This window comes from Ammospiza nelsoni, chromosome 10 (genome assembly GCF_027579445.1).
Source record: "Ammospiza nelsoni isolate bAmmNel1 chromosome 10, bAmmNel1.pri, whole genome shotgun sequence".
Lineage (NCBI taxonomy): Eukaryota > Metazoa > Chordata > Aves > Passeriformes > Passerellidae > Ammospiza > Ammospiza nelsoni.
In genome coordinates this window covers 741,058-753,241 of record NC_080642.1, presented here as the reverse complement: position 1 = coordinate 753,241, position 12,184 = coordinate 741,058, and the positions used below count along the sequence as shown (strand labels likewise).

The 12,184-nt window shown below is 53.4% G+C and overlaps 1 protein-coding gene across 15 annotated transcripts in view; it reads right to left on the bottom strand.

The window, feature by feature from the left end:
- Nucleotides 1-7,048: 7,048 nt before the first annotated feature.
- Nucleotides 7,049-12,184, bottom strand: part of MBNL1 (muscleblind like splicing regulator 1) — a 65,805-nt gene continuing 60,669 nt past the window's right edge. For all 15 annotated transcript variants that reach the window (XM_059479056.1, XM_059479047.1, XM_059479062.1 and 12 more), the window contains 2 exons: nt 11,098-11,172; nt 7,049-10,312 (listed from right to left, as the gene is read on the bottom strand). In XM_059479056.1, coding sequence (XP_059335039.1) covers nt 11,116-11,172 — 57 coding nt within the window. In that variant the 3' untranslated portion in view covers nt 7,049-10,312; nt 11,098-11,115. The remainder of the gene's footprint in view (nt 10,313-11,097; nt 11,173-12,184) is intronic.

The window sequence follows — 12,184 nt, the reverse complement described above, 5'->3', positions numbered from 1 at the left end:
AGGCACTGAAATGCAGCTTCTCCTCCTCCTGCCTGCAGCCCGGATCCCACAGCACCGTCCCGTGCCTTTCCTGGCTAAAGGGGAGCCCGATTGCTGCCCTGGGGCTCCGAGCTGGGCACGGCCCCTGCCCGGCACCCCTGCTCGGTGCCACAGGAGCTCAGGGGCACTGCCCTCAGCCAGGACACCTGGCACCTGGACAAGGTGAGGGCTCTGCTCCTCCCTGCCCCTCAGTGGGGTTGCCGTGGGTGCTGTGCCTCAGGACAGGAGAGCCCGGAGCATCCCCAGCCCTGGCACGGCTCCAGGAGCTCTCTGGGGTTCAGGGCCTGGCCAAACAATCTTCATTCCTGCAAGTTCCCAAATGCTCCTCAAGGCCTGAGGAAAATGATCCTCAATAGCTCCCCTTTTATCTGAACTCTTGGCCGTTCGTGCCAAGGCCTTTGTTGACAATTTGTAACTCTTTATTTATAAATTCCCTTCCCTCCACCGCGGGCTGCTCTGCACAAGCAGCTGTTCCACACAAACACTTCTATCTCCCGTGCTGTGTTATCAGACTTCCCCCAGATACAGCCCTGCTTAATAATTAACGACTTTTTGCATTTGCTGGAATCCGGCATGGATTCCTGAGGTGCACTGAAGGAACCCAGCCCTGGAGGGGAGCTGGGGATGAGCGCTCTGTCCCGCGTGGGCGTGGGGCAGAGCCAGCTCCCAGGAAGTTCATTCCTGCTGGAATTCACTCGTTTCGTTAAAGACTGCAGCTCTGGGGAGCAGCGCTCAGCCATGGAAAACCCGCGGGTGTTTGACAGAGACCCCGAGCTCAGAGTCACGGGCGCTGGGCTTTCCCACAGCTCCTGTCTGTCTGTGCCTGTCGGGAACGAAGAGCACCGGGACAGCCTCACCTGGAGGCGCTGCCCCCTCCAGAGACCCCGAGGGCGATTCTCTGTCCCCACAAGGGCTCGGGGTGTCCCGGGACAGACTCGGGGCCGTGCCCGCTCACCCAGAGCCCGCCCGGCCCCGTCAGAGCTGCTGCCCATCAGCATTGCTCCTCTTGGGCAGCTCTGACAGCTTTGAAGGGAGCTGCGAAGCTTTTACGTTCATAGCTGCTATTCACTATTTTGAGTCGAAATATTAATTTTTTTTTTCACATTGAGTAGTGTTAAACCCAAAGTGCTGGAGCATGGCAGTGCTTCAAGCTGCTAACAGCATTCTACTCTGAAATGTACCCATAAATAGGAGAGACTGGATAAATTATACTGTACGGCTCCATAAAACTGACATAAACCCATAAGCAAAACTAACAGGGAAGAAAACCTCTCCTCAGCAAAGCTTATCCGAGTCCCTTAATTCTCATCTCCAAGTCTTTCCTTGTTTAACCTTGATTTTAAAAGACCTTTGGTGAAACTTTACCCTTTTTTCCCCTCTTTCTTAAAATAGTTCCAGTCCCTTGCAGTTTTGCAGAGTGAGTGACAGAATTTTTCCTCTCTCATTGCATTTATTCCCTTGCCAGCGAGAAATAAAGGCAAACATGGGATTCAGCCTGGGTGGGGAAATAGCAGTGGGGCAGTCGGAGCCGCTGGTACCTGGGGCTGTCCCTGGGCCGTCCCCCAGCGGCACCGTCCCCGTCCTGGGCTCAGAGCGCGTCCCAAGAGCTGCCCGAGCCCCCCGGAGCACCCCGGTGAGTGGCTCTGGGTGCTCCCCGATAAAGCACGGCACATTTCTGCGTTATCGCGCAGTTCCTGCCCCAGTGCGACGCAGGAACGCGCGGCGGGGAGCGCTGGGTGCCCGGTGAGCACCACCCGGGCCCGGCCCCGCTCGCTGCTCCTCCCGGGCCGGGCACGGGACCGGCCCTGCCCCGCCACCCTCCGCCAGCCCGGGCCGGGCTCTCCCTGCGCTGCTTTGGCTGCTCTGGCGTTTCTCAGATGGTGGCTTCCCGCAGCAAATGGAGCTGCTGAGCTCCACGGACAGATCCACTCGCTCTCAGGCCTCTGCAACCCAGCGGGAGCCTGACAATGAACATTTAATTACAGCAAATCCCCGCGTGATTTGCAAACAATTTTTATTTTAATTACAGCGCAGCAGAATTATATTTTTAATGGATTGCGCGATGCTGTGATGATCCCCACCCACTTCCAAAGCTCAAGAGCACAATTTCAGACCTCCGTTAGTTCTTTACCCTGCGCAAACAGACAACAACCTGCCTGCAGAGACAGCCCCCGGCCGGGGTGGTGCCCACAGAGGGGCTGGGGCATTGCGGGATCAGCACCGCTGGCACGGGGCCGGCTCTGTGCGGGGAATCCGTGCGGGATCAGCACCGCTGGCACGGGGCCGGCTCTGTGCGGGGAATCCGTGCGGGAGCGCCCGCTGGCTCCGTGCGCGCCGGGGCTGCTCCCAGAGCATCGCTGGGGTCTGGGCCGGGGGCGGGACCGCAGTGACCCCGCGGCTCTCCCAGCGCCGAGCTCCGGGGCGCAGCTCCGAGCCGAGCCCGTCCCTGCCGCGCCCTCTGTCCCGGAACCACCCGGTCCGACCCGGGAGAGAACCCGAGAGGAGAAGGGGCGCGAGAGACCCCACTGGCAAAGCCGCGGGACGCGGCAGCAGCTCCAAAACTGCGGGTTCGACGCTCCTGTCCCCTTCCTTTCGGGGAGAGGGCGGAGCCCGGCCCGCGTCAGCCCCACCGAGACTCGCGCAGCGTCCCCGGGCAGCGGGCGGCGGCACTCGCTGTTCCCGGTGGCGGCGGCGGGCGGTGGGCAGGCACCGCGCACGGGGGCTGGAGCCGCTCCGAGCTGCCGAGGAGACAGCTGGGCCTCCCCCGGAGCGGCAGGGCCGGGCTGACTCAGCCCCGGCTGCCGGCGCTGCCGAGCGCGCCCGGGGCTCCGTGCCCCCGCAGCCCGGTGCCGGTGCCCCCGCAGCCCGGGGATCCGTGCCCCCGCAGCCCGGGGCTCCCGCCGCCCGGTGCCCCCGCAGCCCGGGCCTCCCGTGCCCCCGCAGCCCGGGGATCCGTGCCCCCGCAGCCTGTGGTTCCCGTGCCCCCGCAGCCTGTGGTTCCCGTGCCCCCGCAGCCCCGTGCCCCCGCAGCCCGGTGCCCCGCAGCCCGGGACCCCGCAGCCCGGCCCAGGTGCGCGGCCCCGGAGCAGCGCCGGGATGCACCGGGATGCTCGGCAGGCAGCAGCTCTGCCAAAGGCATCCCCGGCTTGGCACGGGACCTGCTCCAAGGCAAGAGGAGACACGAAGCCGCTGACACGTTTCTTCCCGTTCCCTTTGAAAACTGCGTCGGAGCAAGGCCGACAGATATCATGTGCTGGGCTTAACAGATTTCTCCCCAGAATGAGGCTTCGGCTCAGGAGGAGGATGGGAGGGTTTACAAAAATAATACAGAATTGTGTTTGCCCAGGAGTACTGCCGCAGCACACTCAGACAGGCTGCCAGGCCCCTCACCGACCCTCCTGGCCTGCAGGAGTCTGAGCTGGTGCCCCTTGGGAGCAGCAGCTTGGTTTGTGTGATCATTATTCACCGCATGTGGAAAGGATGTGCAAACCAAGTACAAGAAAATGCTGCCCATCTGTTCTGAGTGGGAACCTTCAAAGTGCAGCATCACAAACTCTCGCCCAGGACTGTGGGGAGAGAAAAAGGAGGGAAGGAAAGAAAAAGGGTTGGAAGCATGTCCCTTCCTGCTGTGTGTGTGGCTGGCTGCAGGATGGAGGGACACTGACCTGCTGGGCAGAGCGGGGGTGGGCACTGCCAGGGGCTGGGGCTGGCAGGGGCCAGGAGCTGCAGCAGGGAGAAGGAAAATGCCTGGAGATGTCCAGGAATAGGAAAGGGCCACGTTCCGGCAGTGAATGTGGAATGACACGGCAGAGGCACGTCAAACACAGAGCGGGGCTCTGGCCGTTTCTAACACTGGGGGCTGCCCGTGGGTCATTGCCATGTTCGGGCACCTCAGGGCATGGGGCTGGCCCCATCCTGTCCCCTCCTGTCAGATCCCTGTGCCAGCCCCACAGGAGGGGACAGAGCTGGCCCTGGGCAGCCCCAGCTGCCCTGCCCGCCCTGAGAGCCACCCAGGGCTGGCTCAGGCTGCAGGATGGGGTAGGGGGATAGAATATTAGAAAATAAAGATCGTGTAGAAAGTAATCTCATCCCTGAAGGGTTGCAGCTGGGCCAATTATCAAAGATTAGGAACAGGCCTGACTCTAACAGGTCACAACTGTACCCAATGAGAAGAAGAGTGCTACAAAAGAGTGGGGTGGCTGGGTGAGGGGGCAACTGGAGTCAGTTGGGTGCTTTGTGAAGAAGAAGCAATCAGCGTTCTGAAGAGCTGCCCACAAAACAATATCAAGAAGGTGTGAAACTTTTGTGATAAGCAGACAACAGTGTGGAACCCCTGCAATAAGATGGCACCAGGATGGCGCCCAGGGGAGCCGGTGGCAGCCCCTGGGGCTCAGCAGTGGGCACTGGGCACAGCCCTGCCTCCCTTCCCTGGAAAACGCGGGGTTGTGCCGGCACCTGCGAGCTGCGTGTGGGAACTCGCAGCTGGATTGGGTTCCTGCTGCCCTCGAAGCAACCTGGTGGCTGGATTCCTGAGCACGAAAACAGATTGGGAAAGAGAGGATTGCTCAATGCACCTGCTGGTGAGTCAGAAGGCACAGAGGCAGCAGGGAAGGACCCTGGGGGGACCAGCCCCTCACTCTGCAGGGAATTGGCACTCCAGGCTCTGAACCACTGCCCAGGGCACTGGGCTGGGCACCGAGTCCTGGCCAGGTACTGCAGCCAGAGCTGCCCCGGGCAGCAGCACCTCCAGCCCAGCCTGCCCTGGTGACACGGGCATGGCCAGGAAGGGGCTGGCACTGATGGCTGTGCCGGGGGCTCACAGCAATGGGCTCAACAGGCTCACTGGGGAAGGCGTCCGGCACTGCCAGGCCACGGCAGGCCCTTCCAAAGGAAATGACTGGTGGATAACCCCACAAAAGGGCAGCCCAGACCCAGGGTGTGCGTCTCACAGCAGAGACACATCCTCCAAACAGCGTGGAGGCGTTTTGGAGAACAGGCACAAAGTGACTGATACCAGGTGTGGGGAGAGGTGGACACAGGCAGGCAGGGAGACCCTTAAAAGGGAATGTTGGTACAGGCTCAGGGACCCCCAAAAAGTTTTATAGGCCAAGTTGGATTTTGTGAATTCCCTCCAGCTCTCTCCTATGAGCTGCTCCTCTCTATCTGTGCATCTATTTTAGGATGAAGTTTTCACTTCAGCACAGATGTTCAGAACAGGGTTTTGTGCAGTAACGATATGTTCACATCATTTTCCTTTTTGCACCAGAAACCACGAGCTGAGGAGCTGGAGCCAGCAGCAGCTGGCAGAGCTGGTAAGAGGCACTCTGGGCACATTTCCCCCCTTTGCTAACGGCTGCCGATACCACGGGCACGGTGGCCACAGCCAGAGCCCTTGGCCACCGCGAGTCGGGGTCTCCCCGGCAGCAGCCCTGGCCGTGGCAGCGCTGCCACCCCTCAGGGCAGAGCCAGCACCCAAAATGCCCGGTGCACCCAATACCTGGAGCAAAACCACCCTCAGAATTATTCTGCTTCCTTCTTCCTGCAACCATTTCCTGCCCAGGGAGCAGAGGTGATTTGAACTCTCCCCAGGTTCCTGTTCCTCCCTCCCTGAAGGCCCAGAACCTTCCCCCAGCTCAGAAACGCATCCCAGCTGCAAACACAGGTGATCCTTGGAACAAAATCCGTTTATTTTGCTTTTCACCACTGATACAGTTGTCAGTGCTGCTCCCGTGGTTGTCATTGTGCTGGCACTGGCCAGCGAGGTGCCACATGCCCGAAGGATGGCAGGGACACTGAGGCGCCACATCTCAGAGAGGTGGCGGGGATCCGAGGTGCCGCAGCCGCACTTCCCGAGCCGCCTTGGCAGCAGCTCCTTCTCGTGGCTCTGCTCGGCACCCCAGCTCTGGATCCTGAATCCTCCGGCAGCGACAGCCCCGGGCAGAGCTGCTGCCCTGCGCCCGCAGAGCCCCGCGACAGACCCGGCCCAGGGTCCCGCAGAGCCCCGGGACGGACCCGGGACAGACCCGGGACAGACCCGGGCGCCACCGCAGCCTCAGCTACAGAGGAAAATCGAGCTGGGCTCTTTTTGCCAGTTCTGAACACCGGCACTGCTCGACACGCTGTTTGCCCTTGGCAGCCAAATGTGGGGATAAATGAGATGCCGGTGCCATCCTGAGCATGGCACAAAGGGAGTGCAGGGGCCGGGGTGCTCGGCCAGGAGGAACGGAGTGTCCAGGTGTGCTGAGCTGGGGAACGGGGCCAATAGACCTGTCTGGGAAAGGCCGGTTCGTGCTGGGGGTCACAGGAGACACCCGCAATCCCCCTGGAAAAAAACTGCCCCGAGGTGTTTCCTTCAATCAATTAAAGTTGTGACGTTGTGATCAAAAATTTTGATAATCAGTGATTTGTGGGAAACTGGAGGAACTGCAACACGTGGCAACAGAGCTCCCTCTAATGTCAGCTGCTGCCTGGCTGCGCTCAACTGCAGCCCCATTCCCTCACCTCCCTTCCCAGTTCCCTTCGTTCCCTGCTCCCCCTTTCCCTGCACCCCCAGGTTTCTGCTCCCCACCCCTAACCCAAACCCTAACCCCAGCTCCCCTCACTCCCTTCACCCTCAATTCCCTGCACGCCCAGCCCCCTGTTCTGCAGTTCCCTGAGGATCCAGCTCCCCGAGCCCCTCATTCCCTGTGCCCCATTCCCTGCAGGGAGGGCCTGGGGTCCCAGTGTGTCCCTGAACCTCAAAGGTGTTGTCACAGGAGGGTAACAACAGCGGGGGCCGATTCTGAGATCCTGGTGCTTTGCATTTACCCCCAGGATCTAACAGGAATATCCTCAACAGGTGGCATTTTAATACACATCTGTGGGTGGAACGTGCTGGTGCAGAGAAGCCCCGGTACCAAATAAAATAAATTGTGGGCAGTCCCACAAGCGCACAGACACGTTTGAGCCTACGTAACGCAGTGGAGCCGCTTTTAACCTGGTAGAGGAAAAGATAATTAAGAAAGAGAACTTTTATTAGGGCAATTTCACTTTATTTTTTCCATACAGCAAGGTCAACTATAGCAGTAATAATAAAATAAGCATAAACCCAAATTGCAGCCCAGGACAGAGTACGTAACTGGAGCAACTACAAGCAAAGTAAGTCTGTGGTTACGTAAGAGCAAACCCAAGCGCGCCCGTCCTTCCAGCAGATGGCCCGGGGGCTGCAGCTCGTTAATTCATTAATTCATTAATCACTGATTGTGGCAGCTCGCAGCCCTGGCACCACAGCACGAGCGGGCTCCTGCACGGCTTCCATGACAAGGGAACATCTCCCAGGCTGCTGCTCACCTGCTGAAAGAACAGGACCGCTGCGAGAGAACACGATCCCCTACCCTGCAGCTACGGGTGCTGATCCGTTTGCCTGTCCATGGTTGAACTCTGTGAATGTCAGTACTTGTTTTGAAGAATCTTTTTTTGTGAACAAGAAACCACTGAAATTGTCAGAAACTGGTTTGAATAGCATATATCTTTAATATATTTTGATACTTTAAACATGCAGTAGATTTTGAATAATGTACGGAATATCTGAGCCATGATTCCCTGGATGGGCTGAAGTACCTGCGTTTTTTTTTTTCTTTTTTTCCTTTTTTTTTTTTTCCTTTTTTTTGTTTCTTAATGATTTTCAGGCAGATTTGACCCAGTGGAGCTTCTGTCAGTCATGAGATCTCGGAAGGATGGCAGATCTTTCCAGCTGAAAAAATCCTGGCAAACTACAAGCTGTCCACATAAAGCAAAGCAACTTTTTGGAAGGGGGATGGAGTGCTAACTCTGTGCCACTTTTGCAAGCAATTTTGTTCAGCCTGTCATTTTATTTAGCCTTAACAAAACTCCTTGTAATTATAGACATTTTTATTCAAAATAAGATCTTACTATTATACAGGTTTCTCTCTTTTTTGACTATATACAGAAGTGCAAAAAGTCAACCTTCGCTCTCGACGTCCCAACTGCAGCATAATCAACCCTCAAGAGTTTGCACACACACACTAGAATTCTTGTTACGTAAACTTTGAGTATTTGGATTATCAACAAAAAGTCCCTTGATCTATTGATTATGCAGCTTATTTATAACAAGGCCTGATATTCAGGGATTTCAAAAAATATTTAAACAATATTTTAACATTTGAAATGGATACAGTAGAAAATAAATTTTATTCTAATATCTAGGAACTAGATTTTTTTTTTCTCATAATAACTAATTACAAACAAAATAAATCATCAAAATATTACTCAATTGTCTGCCAGGATTGTTGCCATAGCAACAACTTAACTTCTTACTTAGCAATGATTATATAATTATAAGATATCCATATAAAAGATCTTTGTTCTTTGAATGAAAACTAGACAAGAACTAACAATGACTGACATTCTTACATTGTCGTATTAGATCAGTAAAATAGAAATCATTTAGTTAACAATAATACGAATACTCATAAGACACTACATATAGATTCCAAACTGAGTATGTTATGAAGAAAACTACTTTTTTTTTTTGTATTTTGAAAAAGTCATCAGTAAACTCTAATAAAACAAAATTCTATGAACTGAAATGGTTATCAACTGGTAATAGAAAATGAAAACGAGCTAATAAATGTAAGAAATAAAAACTACACTTTTAACAAGAAAAAAATAAGTAAATTCTCTATGGTAAGTCACTACAATAACATGTGAAGTCACCTATACTTTCTTAACACGATTGAAATTACATTGGTATGGGTTTTAACCCGTAATGTAATAATCTAAGGCTTTAATAGATGTACAGTACAATCAGGAAAATCAATACATCATTCTTATCTATAAAGCATCTCTCTCAAGCATAAAAACTCGCGGTAAACTCGGAGTATGGCGAGTTCTAGAACCGAACCCGCGCCTCTCCCTCCCTGCCCGCCCGGGGCCTGGCCCCAGGCAGCCCCTGGCTGAACAGAGCAAAAATATCCTTTACTGGCTGCAACATCCAAACCACAAAAAGGAATTCCTTTGGATGAATCCATTCTTAGAACTTGAATGCACATCTATTTGTTTGTTTTTATTTTGTAAAGGCTTTCTAAGGCTATAAGCAGTTAATCTGAACAAAAAAAAAAATCACATATAAAACTCACCCGAGTATTAACCCACCCAATTTCTACACTAATTAACGTCTCATTTGTCCTATTTTGGTTTGTCATGCATCTGCTGTCAGTGCTTCTGCGTCTTTGTTTAGAGTCGCCGCGGACGCGGGACTTGATGAATTAAAGTGAAACCCATCTCTGCAAAACATTTATAGTCCTTGTGACTCGAGACAGAGGCTATAAATAGAGCAAAAGAAGTTCCTCAAACATTTGTTACTGTGTCTCAGAAATGGCTTTTCCCTTTGCAGATCACCTTATACAGTAACTATGCATAAATACGACATACAACGCCTTGGGAGAGTTTATAGGTAATATTGTCCGTAAGGGTTATGCACAGCTGGAGCATCTCTCTGCTGCTGCCCACTGGCTGTGAGGAGCAATTGGCCATTTCTGAGACAGCTTTGGTTTGAAACAGAATGGTGCCCTTTGACTGATCAGTACTCATCAAGTCAGTGAAAACGTGGTTCTGAAAATAACACTGCGGAAATAATACTCTGATGGATGTACAGTCTATGGCACTTCATGAGAATCCTTAACAACGTGGTACTTAAAGCCATTGATGTGCTTTAAAATATACACAGTTGTGGTTTTGCTTGGCACATTCATCTCTGTCAGATTCCTCTCTTCTCATTTCTTACAATCTATTACATTAAAAATATTACTCTTAAACAAAAAATTACTGTGCATGCACGCTCTCGTCTATAATGGCAATTTTAAATACAAGGTGCACCTTCGTTATTTGTAAACCTTGAAAGAAATAAACTTACTTTAAAAAATTATATCTTGGTCTACAGACGTACCAATACATAACAGATGTCTGGTTACAGCATCGTCGGTCTTTCGGGCGGCGTGGGGAGAGCCCGGCGGCGCCGGCGGCGCCGGGAAAGGCGGACGATGCTGCGGGCCCGGACAAGAATCACCTCAGCACAAATACCAATTCAATGTACAAAGTAGATAGGCAACAGTGTGCAGTGGAGTCCCACGGTCTCGCTTCGTCTCGTTAACATGCAATGTGTGATGTCACTGCTGAGGGGTTCCCAGTGCTGCTGGACAGTATTTACATACACTATGGCTAATGAGCTCGGCCTCTTCCCACCCCAATCCGGCCTCTTCGCCGCCGATACCATCTGGGAAGGGAAGAGCACAAAGCGTTCTGGGCACAGCCAGGACTCGGGTCACTCACACCAGCCCCAGCTCCGCACAGGGGCTGTGTCCCTGCAGGGCAGCAGAACCGTCCCATCCCACTCGAGGCATCCCACCCACCCCAGCCTGTGCCATCCACCCTCCCTGCATCACTCCAGCGCTTTAACAATGTCTATGCTCAGCTGAAAGGAGCAGCTGTGGTTACAAACCCACTGTGGCCAAAGGGTCATTCCTCACCCTCAGAAATAATTCCATTATGGCCAAGGAATTCAATAAAAACACGGCAGGAATGGAGCACAGGAGAAAGGAAGGTAACACAAAAGAGGAACCATCCTGGGATGGGATGGCTGCACGGGTGGGAATCTCACAACAACAGGAGAATTAAGTGTTTCCAAACCCAGGAAATGCTGGAGTTCCAAATTTTGAGATTTAAAAGCCATTCTTTCTCTTCTTCTCAGAAGAGAACCTGATGGAATTGTCTTCCCCCCAAGTATGCTCTCAGCTCAGTGCTGAGGTCACCACAGACAGAGCATAAACCTCTGTGAACCCTGATTCTGCTGGGCGGGCATGTGCAAACTAACACATGATGTGGCCACTGGTACCCGTGGGATCTCCCCCAGAGAGGAATGGCCCCTCAGGGGTCAGAGCCTCCACCCCCAGAGCTTACTGGTTTTATTAGAAAGAAGTTAAAAACATTCTGTCCCTTACAGCAACAAATTGCACACATAAGAGTAAGAAAAAATACAGCAACAACTCATTGGGAACTTACTGTTTGATGACCAAATGTCTACATCTGTGTAACATACTTGTGGCTAGTCAGATGTTCGGCAGATATTATGGGTATCTACAGATAAGAAATGTAAACAGTGAGTGACAGGTGCAATGAGCCCACCCAGAGGCACAGCATTTGCTACAGAACATAGTTTGGGAAAGGGAGGATCAGCTGTGAGTCGGTGGATTTTATATTGTAACTATGAGTTAAAGTCAACTGAAGTACTACAATAGCAACTTATAATTGGAAAACTGGGTTAAGTACTACTGGACAAATAGAAATAATTAATACTGGTTGTTCAGGAAATAGGAGAAGTTAACATCTACAAGTCATGCAGTGCAGTAATTGAAAATAGCCCTTTTTGTTGGCCTACACAAAATTCTGTGCTTTCAGTGTCTCAGATGATGAACTGTACAGTGGCCTCGGTTCAGTGTGATTTTGTGAAGTGTTCACTGCCGTTGGTGTCCTGGGGTTTGAATGCCAAGCCTCCGATGCCCTGAGCTGGTGAAGATGGCTGGCAGAGAAGGGCTCTGCCCTTCCCGCGGCAGCGCGCGGAGCGGCCGGCAGGCAAAGCCTCCCAGCAGGGAACAACCCCAAAGGGCTCGGCTGCACACACAGGGCTGAGCACGGGGCTCCCCTCACGGGCCCATGTGCCCAGTGTGCCGTTTAACAATCCAGGATCACACAGAGTGCCAGCAGTGCCACTGACAGGTGACAGCGCGCCCTGGCCGCGGGGCACGGTGACACTGCAGCGCCCAGGGGAGCAGACGTGCCCGGGCACAGGGAACTGGGCTGGGGCCTAGGACACAGCGTGGATTTGCACCATCCCAAATGGCTGTGGCACTTGGAAAGACCCTTTTTGCTGACGGGCACCACGGCTGGCCTCGAATCTGCCCAGTAAAGAGAACAGGGGTTTCTTCTCAGCTAACTCACTGCAGGTCCTGCTGCTGTTTTCCACCTGCGTGCCCTCTCCTCCCCTGGCAGCGCACACATCACAGCATTGCCAACTCCACAGAAAGGGGCTCGGAGCAGAATGAAGCTTCTCATACCATGTTTTCCTGCTGCTGCAGGACAGGCTGCGGCA